Source organism: Polyodon spathula, chromosome 8 (genome assembly GCF_017654505.1).
Source record: "Polyodon spathula isolate WHYD16114869_AA chromosome 8, ASM1765450v1, whole genome shotgun sequence".
NCBI classification, from domain to species: domain Eukaryota; kingdom Metazoa; phylum Chordata; class Actinopteri; order Acipenseriformes; family Polyodontidae; genus Polyodon; species Polyodon spathula.
The window spans coordinates 3,874,857-3,895,226 of record NC_054541.1 but is presented as its reverse complement, the minus strand read 5'-3'; the positions used below and the strand labels follow the sequence as shown (position 1 = coordinate 3,895,226).

Sequence of the window (20,370 nt, the reverse complement as noted above, 5' to 3'; positions counted from 1 at the left end):
TACTGATAAAGCAATGCTGTGAATGAAGGCTGCAGTACTGGTAAAGCAAGGCTGTGAATGAAGGCCTCAGTACTGATAAAGCAATGCTGTGAATGAAGGCCTCAGTACTGATAAAGCAATGCTGTGAATGAAGGCCTCAGTACTGATAAAGCAATGCTGTGAATGAAGGCTGCAGTACTGGTAAAGCAAGGCTGTGAATAAAGGCCTCCGCACTGATAAAGCAATGCTGTGAATGAAGGCTGCAGTACTGGTAAAGCAAGGCTGTGAATGAAGGCCTCAGTACTGATAAAGCAATGCTGTGAATGAAGGCTGCAGTACTGGTAAAGCAAGGCTGTGAATGAAGGCCTCAGTACTGATAAAGCAATGCTGTGAATGAAGGCCTCAGTACAGATAAAGCAATGCTGTGAATGAAGGCCTCAGTACTGATAAAGCAATGCTGTGAATGAAGGCCTCAGTACTGATAAAGCAATGCTGTAACTGAAGGCCTCATTACTGATAAATCAAGGCTGTGTTGTTCAGATGGGTAGGGTTTGGAAGCAGGAGTGTGGCTACACTGCGCAGTGAGTGAGTACCCAGCCGATTATCACCTTTCAAAGGCCAGTCTGCAAGGGCATCAGGCAGCGTGGCAGGAGAGCGGCAGAGCCTGGGGTTTGACTACAGAACAGAGCTCAGCATGACTGTGGTAAAGGTGCACTGTTACTAACCTGACAGATGCCGTCACTAGTTTTATAGAGCTGTTGTAAATATCAGTGCTACTTTCTTAAGGTTCAAGATCTTTTTGTTGTGAAGTAAAAGGGTTTCATTTAATGTGTGTTTTAAATGGAAGGATATTCAAAGCTCCTTCATTTGTTAACAGTTTGATAAAGTTGACTTTCACCCTATCTGCATGTGGCTCAGCTCCAAGTTCAGGAACAACCATTCTTTATTTGTTTATTTAACCAATTTATTTCCCCTTTGTAAGTCACATCCCCATTGAAACCGGTTGGCAGCAACTACACTTCTAATATTGCTGTAGTGTAGATCAAGGCCAAAGACTTCTCAACGTTTAATCACAACATAATCTCCGTAAACAGGTTAAATATTAGATTTTTATATTTTTTATTCAGGTTCTGTGACTTGTTTTAAATGTTTGATAGCTCCCTATAATGAAGGTCAGAGTAGGTTGACCACCTTTTCAAAATGCAAAAACGGGACACTATTTACATTTTCTTTTTCACTGTTTCCCCCGAAGAGCGAGGGGGGTAGCAATGTGATTAGTTGTAGTGATTGTGAGATTAAAATGATTACAAATGAAACCAGAATAAAATATTTTTGAGCTAGTTTTTCCTTTGTCTGTCTTGCAAATAGGTTTATTTGTAGCTTTTATTGTTGTGGACTGTTTGGCTGTCACTGTAGTTGCTGTTCGGTCTCTGGCAGCGCACTGCGTTTATTCATTTTTAAAAAGGGAAACTCAGGCAAGAACAGAAGTGCAGCACTCTAAAACACTTTACAGCATGTTGATTCAGAGTCGTTCAGTTGTGTGTACCATGTGAAAGATTTCTGGGAGCGCGCCTGGAGAAAAGTATACTCTTATCTCCTTCTTCTTTTTCTTTTTCACAGCCTTAGTCCCAGACTGTCCTGGGGTCAGCTGCTTTGGTTGCTCTTCTCTACTTTTCTCTGTCGAGCACATCTTCCTCACTCACTTCACATACCTCCATATCTTTTCTCACACAAGCTATCCATCTCTTTCTAGGCCTGCCTCTTCCCCTGTTACCTTCCACCTCAAATTCCATTACCCTCTTTGTTACTTCCTCAACGTCCCTCCTCATGATATGTCCATACCACCATAACCTCGCCTCTCGCTCTTCTCAACCACATCCACCACCCTACATCGTCTACGGATTTCTTCATTTCCGAACTTATCCTTCATTGAAATCTGCAGAATCCATCTCAACATCCTCATTTCAGTTCTTCTCATCAGGTTCTCTTCCCTCTTTCCAACTGCCCAGCATTCAGCTCCATATAGTAGTACAGGTCTAATCACAGTCTTGTACATTTTGCACTTTAACTTTCTAGGAATTTTCCTGTCACAGATTATTCCAGTTATTTCTCTCCACTTGTTCCATCCAGCTTTCACACTTTGTTTTACTGCCTCCAGTGTTTCTTCTCCCTTTACCAGTTCTGATCCAAGATATTTAAAGCCATCAACCTGTTTCAGTTTTCCTCCATTTGTCTCCTCAACATTGGTCATAGTATCTCCTCTTCTCTCCATTACCATTATTTCAGATTTTTCTGCATTCATTTTCAGTCCACCCTTTTCCAGACTCCTCTGCCATTTGAACACTTTCTCCTGTAGTTCTACTTCTGAATCTGCCATCAGTGCCACATCATCAGCAAAGATGAGTTCCCAAGGCACTTCTGTTCTTGCCTCCTCTGTCAGTGTGTCAATAATGTTTATAAAAAGGAAAGGACTTAGTGCTGATCCTTGGTGTACTGCAACTGTGATTTCAAACTCTTTTGTCTCTCCCCGTTGTGTGATCACCTTCGTAGTTGCATCTCTATAGGTTGCTTGAACTAACTTCACCATGCTTTCTGGTACTCCTTTCTTCCTCAAGCACCAATACACCACCTCTCTGGGCACATGGTCATATGCCTTCTCCAAGTCCAGAAAGGCCACATACATCTTTTTCCCTTTCTCTAGTGTCTTCTCCTGTAACTGTCTCATCACAAAAATGGCATCTGTTGTGCTTTTCCCCACGGAGAATCCAAATTGTGAGTTGTGGATCCTGACTATCTTCCTGAGTCTCTTGTCCAGAATTTTTTTCAGGATTTTCAATCCATGTTCCAGAAGTTTTATTCCTCTATAGTTTTTACACTCCATTGGGTCTCCTTTCTCCTTGTAGATGGTAACCATACTGCTTTTTGTCCATTCTTCTGGAATTCTCTCTTCCTTTGCAATAGTGTTTAGCAATCTCGTCAGTGACTGAATCCCCTCTTCATCGAGGTTCTTCAAGTGTTCTGCTGCTATTCCTGATGGTCCAGTTGCTTTGCCCACTTTCATCTCTTTGATAGCTTCTGTCACTTCCTTTACTGAGATTTCTTGGATTGGTCCACACACTACTTCTGCCTCCATTAGGTTCTCCCTCTCATTTTCTACATTTAACAGGTTTTTGAAGTACTCCAGCCATCTTTGCTTGATCTGCTCGTCTTTAATCAAGACTCTGCCTTCTCCATCCTTGAGTACTGCCACCCGGATAATACCTTTTTTCTGTCTCGCTCTGTGTTTAGCAATCTTGTAGATTTGGTCCTCTCCTTCCTTTGTTTCAAGTTTCTCATGCCATTCTTTCCAGGCTCTTTCCTTTGCTCTTGCTACACTTCTTTTTGCTACCTTCTTTAGTCTCTTATATTCTTGTAGTTCTCCAGTGCCATCTTTCAGTGCTTTGTATGCTTTTTTCTTTTCCTTCAGTGTTTCCTGAACTTCCAAATCCCACCACCACTCTTCATTTTCCCTCGGTCTGCCTCCTCTTGTCTTCCCACAAACCCTGGTAGCAGCCTCTTCTAGGATGTGGCTCATCTCAGTCCACTCTTCTTCAACTGAAGGCTCCTCTGTTTCCTCTGTGTTGTTTTTCATTTCTCTCACCAGCCTGTTGAAATCTACTTTGTTTTCTCTCAGTTTCCACACTTTTGTTCATGCTGGGCATTTTCTCTGCTTTATTCTTTGCTCCTTCAATATTGTGATGTCCATCACTAGTAGTCTGTGTTGTCTGGTAACAGCCTCATAGGGCAGGACTTTAGCATCTTGGACTTTCGCTCTATCAGTTCTTCTCACTAATATGTAGTCTATTTGGGTATCATGGCCTCCACTCCTGTATGTCACCTTTTGCTCATAATTCTTCGTGAACCCTATGTTCACTGCAAACAATTCAAGAGCTTGGAGTGTTTCTAGTAGCCTTCCTCCTTCTTCATTTCTCTCTCCTAGCCCTCTCTGACCATGTTCATCTGGATAATCTGGGCATTTCTCTCCTAAATGTGCATTGAAGTCTCCTCCAATTACCACCATTTCATTTTCTGGGATTCTGCTAACCACTTCTTCGAGATCTTCCAAGAAGCTATCCTTTTCCTCCTGTGGTCTTCCTACCTGTGGTGCATATACAGAGATGATATTCCACAACCCGCTCTCAAAGGCCACCTGTACATTGATAATCCTGTCTGAGTGTCTAACCACCCTCAAAACCTTGTCTGCTAGGTCTTTGCACACTATCACACCCACTCCATTCATTTTTGTACTCTTTCCAGCGTATAGAATCTTGTATCCCTCTCCTAGGTGTCTTGAGCTGTTTCCTTTCCACTTGGTTTCTTGCACACACAAGATCTCCACTTTTCTCCTTGCCATAGTTTCAACCAATTCTCTCCCTTTCCCTGTCATGGTACCAACATTCCAACTCCCCACTCTCATTGACTTAACATTCCTTTCAGGCCCCTTCACCTTGTTTCTTTTCTGTAGACCCCACAGTTTTCCCCACAGCAGCATCATTTCCATTAGTACCCTGTTGGGACACAGCACTAATGGCAGCCGTTGTTAACCCGGGCCCCGACTGATCCGGTATGTGATTTGTGTTCTTTGCAACCATGGTTTTGGCAAGATGGTTTTACGTTGGATGCCCTTCCTGACACAACCCTTTTAGTCGCCTCTTACGACAGGCAGGGATACCCAGGAGGTATTCTGACCCCCCTCCCGAGGGCGGATGTATATATACATATATATATATTATAGATATATATATAGATATATTATATATTATATATATATAGAACATATACACAAACACAACACACACACAGAGTACCAGTCAAAAGTTTGAGTACACTTGCTGGAAACTAGGTTTTTTTTTTTTCATAATTGACAATGTTTTACGTCGTTGTGTGGCAAAGTGCCTGCCCCTGTGTGTATTTTGTGTTGTATGTTGTGTGTTCGGTGAGTGGAGAACGGGATTGGAGACGGAGGAAATAATAATAATAATAATAATAATAATAATAATAATAATAATAATAATAATAATAATAGAAGCTCACCGTGTTTTGTCTGTATAGTCCGTTTTGTTTGTCTTTTTGTTTTGGCGACGAGTGCCGTGTCCTGTGTTTTTGTTTGTTACAACCTTTTAATTTACTGTTCTGTTCTTTCATTAAATGCTGAGCGCAAGCAAGCGCTGAGCTTCCCCAAAACTCAGTCTCTTTGTTTATTTCCTGGTTCCTGTTTCTCGTCTGACGTCCTCCACTCCAGCCGTCTTTGTGACACGTGGTGTCATCGTGGGATTACCAGCGCCTCCTAGTCGCAGACCAGAGAGGGAACCGCAGTGTTTTTCTTGAAAAAAAAAAAAACAACAAAAAAAAATAAAAAGGAAGGCTGGAGAGATGGATACACGGACCTGGAGGAGCTCCTCAGTGGTCTGGAGGACCAAGGCTGGTGCCTTGCCTGCGGGGTGTACGGGCAAGTGGTGGCTGTCTGCCCCTTCCAAGAGGAGGAGGAGGAACCGGCCCAGGAGAGGAAGGTGACGAGAAGGAGGGGCAGAAAAAATCTGCAGCCGCAGTAACAGCAGGAGAAGGTTGGGGATGACAGTTGGGAGGTTTTTTAAAAAACCTCGAGCTGTGCCCCGGCTGTGGGGAGTATGGGCACACGTTGGCCATCTGCCCCACACAATATACAGAGGCGGAAGTAATGCCTGGGTGGGAGCATCCAGCGCCCAGACGGGGGGAACTGCGGGAAACCAAAGCCCGAGGGACTCCTGTTGCCACCTCTGCCAGCAGAGGAAGAATGTCTGCTGACCCCCTCTCCACCAGCAGAGGAAGAATGCCTGCTGTCCCCATCTCCACCAGCAGAGGGTGAGTGCCTGCTGGTATCACTTCCCCTACCGCTACCACCTGGAGGAGAGGAGCAGGTGCTTCCTCTGCCTCCATCACCTTCCCCTGCAAGTGAGGGAGAGCCGCATCAGTCCCCTGTAATAAGGGTAGACTACACGCCGCTCCCACCTCCGCCGCCAGGAGACTACATGCCTCCACCACCTCCTTCGGCAGGAGCAGAGCAGCAGGAGCTGCCTCTGCCTCCGCCACCTCCACCGCCAGGAGCAGAGCAGCAGGAGCTGCCTCTGCCTCCGCCACCTCCACTAGCAGAGGGTGAATGCCTGATTGGTCCCTGTCCACCGGCAGAGGGTGAATGCCTGCTGGGTCCCCGTCCACGAGCAGAGGGTCAATGCCTGCTGGGTCCCTTTCCACCAGCAGAGGATGAATGCCTGCTGGTACTATTTCCCCCACCAACACAAGGAGAGGAGAAGGACCAGGAGTTGATGCTGGCGGTCCTCAGCAAGCCCTTGCATAGGCTGTTGAGGGAAGCACGAGGAAGAACCACCTGGCCGCAGTGGCCGAGAAGAGGGCCAACACCCGCACCCCAGCTTCTCCCTGCCTCGCTTTGCCCAAGATGCATGTCTCGCTTCACCCAAGGATGCCTGCCGCTCCGCATCGCCTGGGGTTGCCTGCCACTCCGATTCTCCTGGGGTTGGCTTTTGCGCCGCTTCGCCTGGGGTTGCCAGCCGCGCCGCATCGCCTGGGGTTGCCAGCCGCTCTGCATTGCCTGGGGTCGCTGGAACTGCTTCGCCAGGGGTTGCAGTCAGCTGTGCTTGGCCGCAGGGGTCAGTGTGGCCTGAGCCCCACCAGAGGAAGCTGCCGGCTATGAGAAAGGGGGTAGAGGTCAGGAGACCACCTTTCCCCACAGCAATTTCGCTTCAGGAGATCTTGGGGGAGGTCTGGAGAGGGATATAAATGGGTCTGTGTCTAAGTGTTTAAAATGTATATTTGTATTCGGGCACGAGGATTGCACAGCACTTCACTTGCATGTAAAATGTAATAATATGTGAGCACGGAGAATTGCACTTTTTTAATTCATGTGCAGTTGTACCGCGACTCCAATTGAATGATTGATTAGCAATCGAGTCTCGGTACAGCTGCATAAAAGTAGCACGTTTTCACTCACTCTGGGTTGTGTGTTTGGGATTGGAAAATGGGAGAGAGAGAGGAGAAGCGTAATTATAAATATCAATTGCTATGAGTGCTGGAAGCACCAGCACCGTACTTGTCTTGTGTAGCGTTCGTCCACCCTGTTTTGTTAGTGTCTACTCGTTTTGCTTGTCTATTTATTTTGGCCTCACATGCCGTGTGCTGTTTTTGTTACAAACCTTTTATTTTCTGTCTGTTTAATTATTAAACTGCGCATCAGCACCTTCACCATTCCAAAACCTGTGTTCTGAGTCGGTTCCTGTTTCTGGTCTGACGTCACCCACTGCAGCCATCTTTGTGACACAGCCTCACAAACATGAGGCATCCGGTTAACAAGTTTCAGCAGGAAATCACCTGACATGTCTTCCCAACTCTTCTGCAGCAATTCCCAGAGATATATGTCTCTTGTGGGTAGTTTTGCTTTGACTCTTCTGTCCAGTTCGTCCCATACATGTTCTATGGGATTGAGGTCTGGAGACTGAGCAGGCCAGGTCATTAGATTGAGTTGTCCTTCACTTTCCTTCTTCGCCAGATAGTTCTTGCACAACTTTGAGATGTGTTTTGGGTCATTATCTTGCTGAAGAGTGAAGGACTGCCCAACTAGCCGTAATCCTGATGGAATGGCATGCCTCTGAAGTATGCTATGATAGCCATGCTGGTTGAGCATACCATGGACTTGGTAAAGATCACCAACTTTGTCACCAGCAAAACAACCCCAGACTATGACACTGCCTCCTCCATGCCTGACAGTGGGAACCACACATGCAGAACTCATGCACTCGCCCTCTCTGCATCTTACAAATACTCGACGGTTGGACCAAAATATTTCAAATTTTGACTCACCAGTCCATAAGACCGACTCCTCAAACGTACAGTTTCTGTGGTTTTTGGCCCAGGCAAGTCTCGTCCTCTTATTCTGCACTCTTAACAATGGTTTCTTTGCAGCAATTCTTCCAGTTAGGCCAGCTTCACGCAATCTCCTCTAAACAGTTGATGTTGAAACATTTGTACTTCTAGTAGCATTTAGCTGAGCTTGTATTTCAGGGGCAGTTAATCGCCGGTTTCGCAGACTTGTGACTCGAATGAACAACAACTCTGATTCTGAGGTCACCCTTGGCCTGCCTGACCTTGTTCGATCCTCATGAGTGCCAGTTTCTTCAAATCGTTTGATGTTCTTGGCCACAGCAGTTACAGACACTTGCAAAGTTCTTGCGATTTGTCTTAAAGATTGACCTTCATTTCTTAAAGTAATTACAGACTGTCTTTTTTCTTTGCTTAACTGAGTGTATTTTGCCATTTCCTGCTCTCTTACATTCAGGAATGACAAACTTGTGCCTATGCTACCTATATTTATAGTAATCATGGACCCTCACCTGTTAACAATAATTGGTGACAAAAGGTTAATTAGGTAACATGCTAGTTAACTCAGAGAACATCTAACAAAGACACTTTTATACTCAGGCCAGTGTTCTAACACCGTGTTATGCGCATTTCAGACTTTTAACTGACTTGGGCTTCAAATCCCCTTGCTTGGGTGACCATTTCATTGAAATTGACAAGATTTACATTTTCATTTAAAAATTAAATTTTTGAATGTAATTCACTTATGATTATCAGCTTATATAAGTACACGTATCATATAATGAAATATTATGTGTTTATAGACAAGTTTATACAGTTAAAAGCATAGCTAATCATGAAAAACCTGGTTTCAAGCAGGTGTATTCAAACTTTTGACTGGTACTGTATATATCAACATATTTTAGATTTTTTATTTTTTTATTTAACACAGTGTAATCAAAGTAACTGCTAAATATATTGCAAAAGTCTACCGGAAGCTGTAATAGTAGTACAGTATTTTTATGTAAGATTTTGAAATGTCACATTTTTACAATTTTTGTGAAGTATATGGAAAACTACAAAGCGGTATGTAATTCAGTATGTCAACGTGACATTATTCAGTAGGTTTCATTCGACTTCATGAAGCAAAATGAGTTAATTCTATAGGCTGATGCTAACCCTTTGTCCATAGCTGTGTTGTCACCAAATGGTTGAAAATCACTGTATGTGCTTCTAAGCGGTACTGTATAAACAGGGCCCTTAATCTTGAGGAAGGCACAGATATGTAGCTATATATATATATATAGTAAAGTGAAGAAATAGATTTCACAATTCGAAATGTCACTAGTTTCATTCAGGATTAGGCCATGTTGACAGGAAATTGCACAAGTATTTTACTGTCTAAGATCCCTTCATCAATTCAGTTTTCAGTTTCTTTTCAATTTTTTAAATCAGATAGCAAATCCAGGAGGGAACGCTGCATTGATTAAGGATCAAAAGGAGGCTTTTTAAAGGTGTATCTTGAGTTTCTGTACTGTTCTGATTTCTTCACACTGAGATAGATACAGGCAGGTGGAGAGTCTGGGGAGAAATGCGAAAGACACAGATCTGTGCTGCAGGAAGACAAGTCAGAAAGGTTGAGTTCATAATGAGGTTCTGAGAAACATTTCCTCCCCCAATCCGTTGCAGGCCAGGACCTTTTGTAATTAAAAGGAGTGCCACCCAGTGCTTTGAAATCCAGTAAGTAGCATCACATTTCATTTTGGAATATATGTCTTGAATACATTTCCCAGAACTTGTCATGATGTTTGCAGTCATTATTTGTGGTTCCTATTGCAACCACTCAAATACTGTACTTGTTGGTAGTTGTTCTTTTAAATTTGTGTTAAGGTTCTTTGACTATGACTACATGGTAACAGATTCCTTATTTCAAACTATTTCACAGTGTAAAAATAGGTATATCAAAGTATTTTACAATTAAACATGACGTGTTCAAGCAGAAAAAAATAGCATATTTATTTTTAAGTGATAAAAAAAATGTATATTTTAGACAATTCTTTCAGAATTGTAAACTTGGTTGCTTTTCTGGAAGGAGAATCCGCCCCTAACCAAAATGCCATCAGCAAGCGCATAAAAGCTCTGTGTGTTATTCGTTCATGTCGCTACTTTTTGTTTCGGCTGCTCAGTCAAGCGCTGGGAGGCCGAAACGGGAGTTGACCGCCTGGAGGGAGGGCTGCCCTCAGCCATGGATTTCCTGAGGTTTCCTGCTAAAAAATAAAAAATATGTGAGTAGGGGGTTTTTCCTTACCTGAGTGCTGAGCGGTTCGTATTTAGTTCTGCGGGGTGTGTGGTCGGGTTGGAGAGGCTGGGCTCTCTCCCCCAGCACAGTCATGCTCTGGGGGACGGGCTGTGTCTCAGCTGCTGATTTTCATTAAATTCAATATTTGGGGGTTAGGTGGCAGAGTGCCACTGTGGAGAGCGCTAATTATATATTCTCCATTCATGGTTTGGCGGCCTCATCTTTTGGGGGGAGGTGGCCCATAGCCACGTCCTATCTGCGGCACTGGTGTGCATGTATTTCCAGCCGGCCTCGCGCAGGTAGCAGTCGGGCACCCACGGATGAGACCTCCGGCCAAATTTATATTTCACTTGTGCCCTGAGCGCCCTTCACGGTCATAAATCATCTGCAATTGCAATCGCAATCATCATCATTCATTCATTCATTCAGTGCCATTCATTCAAGCGGATTCTCCATGCTGAAATGGGAATTTTCATGTGGTACTACATATTACACAGCAATGGGTACGTTTCACACAAATTGTGAAATCTGTGAAAAAAAACAGCCTTAACTATGAGTTCCGAGCTGCTCCACGGTTCTAGCAGCCTGCCATAGACATCAGTAGCGTAGACTAGCTCAGCCAAAGTATCTTCATAGAGGTAAAAACCAGCGCCATCTAGTGGTTTGCTTCTTTGGATGACATTTCCTTTTGCTTTGCTAACAATACCCTGCTGTTCTCTAGATGTCGCTGGTGCTTACTCATAGAAAGACACTCTGGCTGATCTGTCCTGAAGAACAGCTCCTGAATTCACAGTCAAAGCACCGTAATACCAAATCAAAGCATTTGCAGTTAGACTGCACACATCAGGATAAAGCAGTGGGACAGTGAAACCAAGCGAGAGCATGTAATTTGACACGACTTGTTAACCTTATTACTAGGGCCCCTTTTATTGTGTCGGGATGATTTAGTCAGTCAGTATAAACGGAGCGCCCCTAGGTCTCAGGAGTGACTTTAAACCACAGCACATGAAGTGATGAGGAACCTGAGCAGAAACAGCCTTCCCTCTGTAACATTTTCTTTGAAAACACATTCCAAAGTGAAGTAGAAAACACTCAGAGTTCTTCAGCAGTAGGAAAGGGGGGCAGTGAATTTACCACTAATACGCTTTTACAAATGGAGTTCAGAAACTTGGCTAGCACTCCTTGTGTTATTCATTGTATTGTACAAGCTTGGCTGCCGAAATTGTCCTAAATGCACTGTTTATAGCAGAACCACAACATAACCACAAGCACTGAGTGTAGCTACTAGCGGGTCATTTAGTCTCATAGAGGAAGCTTGTGTCCTTATTGTTACCTGTGAGGGTAACCCAACTGGACTGGCGACTGTTTTCTGATCAAGTGAAGTGCAAGTAAGACTGTGAGGGAATACAGGAAATGGACACCCAGGTATCATGTTTTGTGTTCATCTCGCACTGACTGGGGGTCATTTAAGCTTTGACTCTTGTAAGTGAAATGTATGCAGGTTTCTCTAAAATTGAGGTCCTTTTTTTGATTCAGTATGATAATTAGTCCAGCTTGAATAATTTAAAACAAGAGAAAATCAAATAGGAAAGTTACTGAGGGAGAGGGAGAGGGAGAGGGAGTTTTCTTGAACTGCTGACAGGGGCTGAAGCCAAACCCAATCCTTCAGGGACAGGCTAATTGTGAGAACAAAACCCTTTCAATGTATTTTGGGTAAATTCCAGAAGTTGTTCAATTGCAGATGTGAGGACGCAGTTCCCCTTTTACAAAACCCAGTGAAGGCGGTCCCAGCCCTCTCTCACACACACACTTACTCTAGTTGCTGCATACGCTGTTTTTATACACTGAGGGCTTCAACTGTTCGGTGTCTCATTTTTCGTTCACCATGAAAGCTGTTAACTGTCAAATACGTTTCAGGGGTATTCCCTTTTCAGGTGCTAATTTTCTGTTTACTGTTCATCAGCTGTATTAATTATCCAATAAGGACCTAGATATCATGCTTGGGAAAATGAAAGAGAAACTAACAACCTTGGCCCCCTAGTCTTGTCATCTTCAAAAATACATGAACACATTTTACACGGCATTCAGTGCCCCCCCAAATAATATGAATTTACTACCCATGCAGAATGACTGGGTGGGACATTTGTGCCACTACCCTCTTCAAATATATTCTTGGGTTTGTGGTGCTCGCTGCTTTTGTTGGACTCTGTGGAGAACAGCGATCCACACAAACCCAAGCAGCTGTTTCTTCACTTGTTTCATTTTGAATGGTACACCAATGACCCTCACCTGTGGAGAGCTTGATTTTAATAATCGGTTTGTGCAGCTCTTGTGCTGGTCACCATGTGGTGTCCAGTGACTCGCAGATATGAGGAAGGTTGTTCAGTCCTGACAAGCAAGTCCAGAGCCAGGTATAGGCAGATTTAGAGAAAAATGGAAACGTAATATTGGAGCAACAGAGCTTCTAACCACTTGGAATGATTGCAACCACCATGCAATAGCCAGGGAACATTACAATGCCAATCTAAACTACTTACTCTTTACTCTTTATAAGACATCCCCACTGGAACCTGTTACCGGCAACTACACAGATCTCGCACTCAGAATGTGAGCGCCAGAGCATGCGAAACGTTTAAATCTATTGAAAAAGATGAAATATGTTCCAGCTTTGTTATTATTCAGATTTAATCACTTATAATATGTTTGTTTGTGGTGGCTAGCTCTAATCAAGTTAAGAGGGTATTTTCTCAAGGGCCTTCAGAGTCATCCTCAAGTCCAGACTGTACACTTTTAGCACCATGTACTTCTTTTCTGGGAATGAAGCTTTCTGAAACGTTCGCGTCATTAGGCAATGAGCAGGCATTCACATGTGTAGCAGACCCTGTGGTCTTGCAGCCCCAGGACGCCCCGTCTTAGCAATGCACACACTGCCGGAACAGCTGTGTGCCAGTGTATCAGTAATGCAAAAGACAACTCGAAGAGGCTCCAGTCCAGTGGGTGTGAGAGATATTGTGTCAGTATCTGTATGACCTCAGCTTGCGTGCCTGAAGGTTTTCCAACAGTTACATTGAACTATAATTACTTAATTATAAGAGAAATTGGCAAATGTTTCAGCATCCTCCTCAATGTTAGTTTTTAGGGACTATTAGGAGTATTTTCATATGAAAATCATAGAAATCTAACGACACATTAACCTGTGAAATGGCAAATTGTAGGCTTGACTTTTTTTCACACAGCTGTATTCTATGAAACGCTTCGCTGCCACATTGTTTTAACCTCGTGCTCTGTCAGTGTTACAGGTCACCTGCTTACCGTTGGCAAACAGCTGTGTTCTATGATTCTTTCAAGTTCAATGACCAGTGTTGTCCAGTGAAAATAAACGGTTTCCCTGCTACAGTGATTTATCTCTGGTCATAACAATTGATATGCCGCTTGCATTGTGCCCTCTGGGTAACGTTTCCAGTATATTCCTATTGGTTGAGAAGAGAAACAAAATGTCACATGGTTTGTTTCTCATTTTGTAGCATAACATAAAAAAATAAATAAATAAAATAGGTGTCAATTCCAAACTGCAATAAACGTTTCTGCTGAAGCCTTCTTGAGCATCGAAACTTAGAAACTAAGGCATAAATAGCCAGAAAAGTGCATGTGCTTGATTGAGAGTTGCTGTGTGCTGTATGTGTCCGACTCAGTTGTGTCACACTGAGGGCATCTGCTCAGCATTACCGTCAGACCAGAGTGACTCAAACAGCAGAGAGCAATCTGCTGGGACCCATAGGCTGTCAGCTGTGCTCTTAAACCCTGCCACTTTAAAATAACAAGCTCATAAAATAGGACTGCACATTGCAGCCCAGCGCTTTCCTTCTGTAACTGAGCTACTCAAACACACATTCCACCCTGCAGCCCAGCGCTTTCCTTCTCTAACCACTGAGCTACTCAAACACACATTCCACCCTGCAGCCCAGCGCTTTCCTTCTGTAACTGAGCTACTCAAACACACATTCCACCCTGCAGCCCAGCGCTTTCCTTCTGTAACTGAGCTACTCAAACACACATTCCACCCTGCAGCCCAGCGCTTTCCTTCTGTAACTGAGCTACTCAAACACACATACCACCCTGCAGCCCAGCGCTTTCCTTCTGTAACTGAGCTACTCAAACACACATTCCACCCTGCAGCCCAGCGCTTTCCTTCTGTAACTGAGCTACTCAAACACACATTCCGCCCTGCAGACCAGCGCTTTCCTTCTCTAACCACTGAGCTACTCAAACACACATTCCACCCTGCAGCCCAGCGCTTTCCTTCTCTAACCACTGAGCTACTCAAACACACATTCCACCCTGCAGCCCATCGCTTTCCTTCTCTAAAAACATAAGAACATAAAGTTTACAAACGAGAGGAGGCCATTCTGTCTATCTTGCTCATTTGGTTGTTAGTAGCTTATTGATCCCAGAATCTCATCAAGCAGCTTCTTGAAGGATCCCAGGGTGTCAGCTTCAACAACATTTCTGGGGAGTTCATTCCAGACCCTCACAATTCTCTGTGTAAAAAAGTGCCTCCTATTTTCTGTTTTCAATGCCCCTTTGTCTAATCTCCATTTGTGACCCCTGGTCCTTGTTTCTTTTTTCAGGTCAAAAAAGTCCCTTGGGTCGACACTGTCAATACCTTTTAGAATTTTTAATGCTTGAATTAGGTCGCCGCGTAGTGTTCTTTGTTCAAGACTGAATAGATTCAATTCTTTTAGCCTGTCTGCATGTGACATGCCTTTTAAATCCGGAATAATTCTGGTCGCTCTTCTTTGCACTTTTTCTAGAGCAGTAATATCCTTCTTACTTTTTCTAGAAGCAGTAATAGCACTTTCCTTCTCTAACCACTGAGCTCTCAAACACATTCCACACTGCAGCCCAATGCTTTCTTTCTCTAATTGAGCTACTCAAAACCACTGCCCTCTACAGTGCAGCCTCTCTCTTTCTCCATCTGTAACAAGGACATTGGGATGTGTCTGATAATGTGTCTTTGCTGCCCCCTACAGGTAGGCTGTGAGTGACTCCCCTGCCTGACGATCTCGTGCAGCGATGCCCCCCCCATCGGACATCGTGAAGGTAGCTATCGAGTGGCCAGGAGCCAACGCCCAGCTCACTGAGATCGACCAGGTCAGTTAATGCATTCTTAATGGGATGCCTGTTAGGGAGTTTCTTCATGCACTTTTCATGTACGTTTAACAGGTGTCCTTGGTTTCCTCACCCAGATCTCTCCCTGTCTCCCCCCTCTCCTGCTTCTCAGGTTCTATGAGAAAACAGCACTGATATTAGGAGATGCAGTTATCTGTTAATGAATAACTACAGTATTAAAACATCACACATTATAATACAGGCAGGTTGTTGTGAAGCTAGTTAACCAATATAACTGCTAGTATTGCGGCCCCTGACTATTTTCTATTGGCATTTCTATTGTACTTGCTTCAATAACTACAGTACTGTTTAAATGTAGGATGCCAGATATAAAGGGTTTGTTTTATTTAGGTTTTTGTGGGGTTTCCCTGAACCGTCTTGAACACTGTTTGTGCATCAAGTACCAGAATTAGGGTTTGTGTGAGGGGCCGACTGCCATATACAAAGAGTAAACTTTATTTTATATACAAGTTCCTGGGAATTCATAAGTGTTTGTTATAAAACAAAAACAAAACAAAAAAGGAGGAAATCATTACAAATAATTAGTAAAGTAATATTCAGGGCCAGCTGGAAAAACAGCTTGTCTGCTTGTGTTCTTTGTGAATGCAAACCATACAAAGCTGTGAAGTGAACCTGCATCAGTACTTCAGTGTGTTAAACAGACTAAAACCATGTGTTTCTTCTCATAAATGCATCTATTGAATATTTGCATGCACATGCACATGCACGCACACACACACAGACAAACACGCATCACACAGAGGTACAGGCACATAACGCACACACACACACACATTTCTGTCTGCTGTTATACCCTGCTGCTGCGGCAGATGTAATCTTCAGCCAGGGACACAGTATTAAAGTAGATGTATTTGTTTGATTTGTTCACAGAAAAAGCCCCTCTCCTCGATCATCAGGGAGGTCTGCGATGGGTAAGGAACCTTATTAACAAACTAGAATGCAAACAAGGTCTGCTGCCTTGTGAATTTCTGTGCACAGAAGGCAAATGGAAGTTTTTCATTTTGTGATTAATGGTACTGCATAACTAAATGAACTTCTTAAAAAAAAAAAAAACTAAGGTTAAAAGGATAGTTAATTAGCTTGGTCTCAACTGGACCTCTGTATAATCAACATGATAGAAGAAGCAGCACAGTCTCTGCTTCAGAGAGGCCCAGGTCTGCCTTTCAGGAGGGAGTGTTCAGGACAGGATTGAAAAAGCATGGCAGTGTGGTGTGCAGGGTGTGTCATACAGCCAGGTCTTGGCTGTGCCATTCCAGAGGAAGTGTCACATTGACTCTGGCACTCCTATGGGTTAGGGAGACAAAACCAACCAGGACAGTTTCTATTTATCGTGCTACAGCGCACCCTACTGGCCAGGTGCCTGATGATCTTAAGTGGGCTTGCCTTTGTCCTCCAGAGGCCAGTAGCTCGCTGACATCCAACCTTGAGGTCCTGAGTTGTAAAGAGGCAGTTGGCTTGGTCGTGGGATCAGAGGACGCCCACTGACCTTCAGGTCTCCTGAGCATCTGTGGGGAATTGCTGGGGTGAGGATTATGTAATTGGACATTTTAAACAGCGGAAGATATCAGAGGTAAAATAATTACGCACTCTAAAGTATTAAAAAGCACGTAGCGTGACATGCAGACAGACACACTTCATACCGTCAATGGAGGTTTTCATCAGCCCTGATTACATTCCCTTTCAAGGCTCCCCGTTGCAGCAGCGCGGCTATCAAAAGCAGCTCTGCCCCCCCCCCCCACCATTGTCTTACAGTGAAAGCATGCTAATGGCTGCCAGATGGAAGCTGTCCCAGGCGCTGTGTGTGTTGGTTACATAAACACTCTGATTGCAGAGGCTCTGTCTGCCTGCCTGCCAGACTGTGTTCCTGCTGGCCTCCGCTTTCTCACAGTGGCCGGAGGTTACATTGCAGGAGTCCTAAAACTCTCCCTTTTAAAGTGAATTTCCCATGCTGTGGTTATTGAATAGGAATTTTTATTTTTGGAACGAAGTTGTGCTGAAAAATGCCCTTCATTTAAAGGGGAAGTCTCACTGGGACAGATATTTTAATATTCAAACAAACTTGAAATGGCTGGGTAGCAAAAATGACCATGTTTGCATTTGTTCATGTAACAGTAGAGTTTTTAAATCACTGAATCGATAAGATATTACATGAAGAAGCCAGTGCATTCACTGTACAGAAGAGTGTCTCTTTCTTTGCTGTAGTGTTTATGAATTCAGCTTTTCAGAGATGGAAATAAGACTCACACTCCATGGCAGTTTGAACCCATTCCAGGTTTTGCTATTAACTTCATTAGCCCCAGTGTACAGGTAACAAGCTCAGGTGTGTCTTATTAAACTCAATTAAGTAATTGAGAACTCAGTTGGAATGAAAACATATGGGCTGAGAACCACTGACCTAGACTACCTGAAAGCTGTCTTAACTTAGTGCTGTCTTAACTTAGTGTAGCTGTAACATTTCTGTAACATGTTAGTCCTAGCCTATAGACAATAAAAGGAAAGATGTATGGAAGTATTTAGCTAGAGCCCTTTTAGCTGTACTGAATCCAGTAGAAGTACTTCATTTTGTTTGACTGCACTATGAGAAAACACAGTAACAGTACAGTAATAGTTTTAGACTGCCAGTACTTGTAATGGCCTTTTATTGCATCCGGATTCTATTTAGGGAACCAACAAACATTGAAAAAAGGAGCCGTGAACATCTCAACTGCTATGTTTAAAAGCACCTTTACAATATCGAGACAGATACAGACTACTATCTCACCATAGAAAGTAGTAGTAATTAAAAAAAAAAAAAAAAAAAAGTGTCCTGCAATTATGTTGAAGATTTCTGCTAATATAATTTCTTAGTGTTGGTTTACTGTATTTCCAAAAGGAGGCCTGGTTGACAAATCAGTTTGTTTACATCCCTTCAGGTAAATTGAGTACACATGCTCTGCAAGCCGCCTTGCCACACGGCGAAGTAAACAGGCATTTTCCTGTTGTGTGCCTTCAGCATTTTTTTTTCTCTTGTGAGACTTGGCAACGCTGCTTGTGACATGCGTCTTTTTTGTAAAGGCGTACAGCCTTAACAGAGGGGTCAAACCTTTTATCCATCATTCTAAAATACCTAAAATATCTCTCACTATCACATACCCGCATCTCTCTGAATAGTGTTTGAAATTCTCCCTTTCAGTTTCTCTGTTGGTTGAGCGGACAGATGTACCGAAGACGTCACTTTTGATTTTTTTTAATCCTCTTGTATAGAGGTACAGTTCCGCACATCTTCCTAAATGTAAACATATCCAATTACGCGAATGCAGTCTGTATTTAAAGTATGAACAACAGCTGCGATCACTTTGAGCAGTAAAAAGGGCTTCGACACAATGCGTCCTGTACTGCAAATAGTGAAGCTGCACAGCTTTTAGCTGTCTGCGCCTGACATATCGCATTCATCTGCCACAGAAGTGCTGTAATAGGATTTAATAGTTTTCCACGATTCTGAAACAAGCAGCATGTTGTAAAGAAAGCCTTTGTAAGTCAGTAAACCTGTTCTCTGATGCATTTTTTGTTCTGTCTTTACAGAAAACAGCTCACTCACAATTTATTTAGCATTTTACGTGTCCCCGATTGACATGCTTGCTTCTCTTACTTGCTGACCTGCATAGCTACACACAAATGCTGCGTGCATCAACCAAACCATTTACAGATACATATTTTTATTTTCAGTGCATGACATACCACATTTTTTAAAGGAATTCAATTAAACGCCTAATCAAAAGCACCTAGTCACGATTTCCGTAACAAAGTTGTAACCTTAGTCATGCCCAATCATCGCCACAATGCATTACAGCGCCTGTATATTTCAATATATATGTACTGAACTGTGCCATACTGGAAACACAGGGCAGAAGAACACTACATATTGTTATAAGGGTGCTGTTTGGTAAAAACAGGGTTTATTTCAGTGTCATTCTGTTTGTGTTTTTTGTAGTTGGTCCCTGTCTGGTTCCGAGCAGTTTGCCCTGCGCTATGCTGACGGCCCGCAGTTGTACATCACAGAGTTGGTAAGTTTTTTTTGCTTTTTTCCCACAGCAGTAGGATGATTCATGCGATCAGGAGCTGGCTAGTCTGAATCCAGGTTGCGTAGAGTTGCTGATCCTGGCTTGGTACCCACAGCGAGTGCTACATTGGCCTTTGTGCTCCTGTAGGGTTGAGAGCAAAATAGACTGGGGGTAGTTTGTCTTACAGAGCTACACTTTTAGTGCAATGTGTCCTTTAAGGTCAGTTAAGTAACCGTGTAAATATTTTGTGGTGTCACAGTAATTGAGTTTGCCTCTCCCAAGGGGACAGAAACTGCTCTTCAGAAAGTCTCCTCCACTCCGTGACACTGCTGTGAATTTGTTTTTCAGTCTCGCAGTGAGATCAAGAATGGAACCATCCTACGCTTGGCAATATCTCCTGTGAGTCCACTTTCACGTTCAACAAACACCCTTTCTTTCCTCTCCTTTGCATATTTCCTTGTTTTCCGGTGTTTTACCTTGACTCCCATTTGTCCAACGCTGTAAGTTTGAGCGTAAACATAAATGTTCAAGTTCACTTCCTGTGCAGCAGGCATTAGGGTCCCATCTGGACCACACCCACATTTAACACTGGGGCTGCTAATGTGTGCTGCACAGGAAGTGAACTTGGACAGGAAACCAAGTATGTTGTGACAGCTTAAATATGCTTTACCTGCTTAAAAAGTCAAGAGACAGGAGAAATATCTATAGAATAGGGAACTGGGAAGAACATGCCTGCCTGGCAAACATATATATTTCCATGTGGGTACAGTGGATATAGATCATGGTATATATGGTAGCCATGGCTCTAATTTTAAAGCTCCCACCAACAGTGTAAATTTAAATGGCAATAGCATTCTTGAGTCATTGGTTCGACTAGCGAGCTAGTGCAATAATCTTCTGTGCCCTCTGAAATATGGTTAAAATCAGTGACCTGGCATGTATCGGCCAAGTGCTTTATACAGCATAGCAAACCCC

General features: G+C 43.4%; 1 protein-coding gene across 2 annotated transcripts in view; it reads left to right on the top strand.

Annotated features, from left to right (window-relative positions):
• LOC121319200 (engulfment and cell motility protein 2) overlaps positions 1-20,370 on the top strand; it is a 57,819-nt gene that overhangs the window by 12,527 nt on the left and 24,922 nt on the right. For both annotated transcript variants that reach the window (XM_041256399.1, XM_041256398.1), the window contains exons 3-6: positions 15,196-15,316; positions 16,226-16,266; positions 19,326-19,398; positions 19,744-19,794. In XM_041256399.1, the coding sequence (XP_041112333.1) occupies positions 15,239-15,316; positions 16,226-16,266; positions 19,326-19,398; positions 19,744-19,794 (243 nt within the window). In that variant the 5' untranslated portion in view covers positions 15,196-15,238. The remainder of the gene's footprint in view (positions 1-15,195; positions 15,317-16,225; positions 16,267-19,325; positions 19,399-19,743; positions 19,795-20,370) is intronic.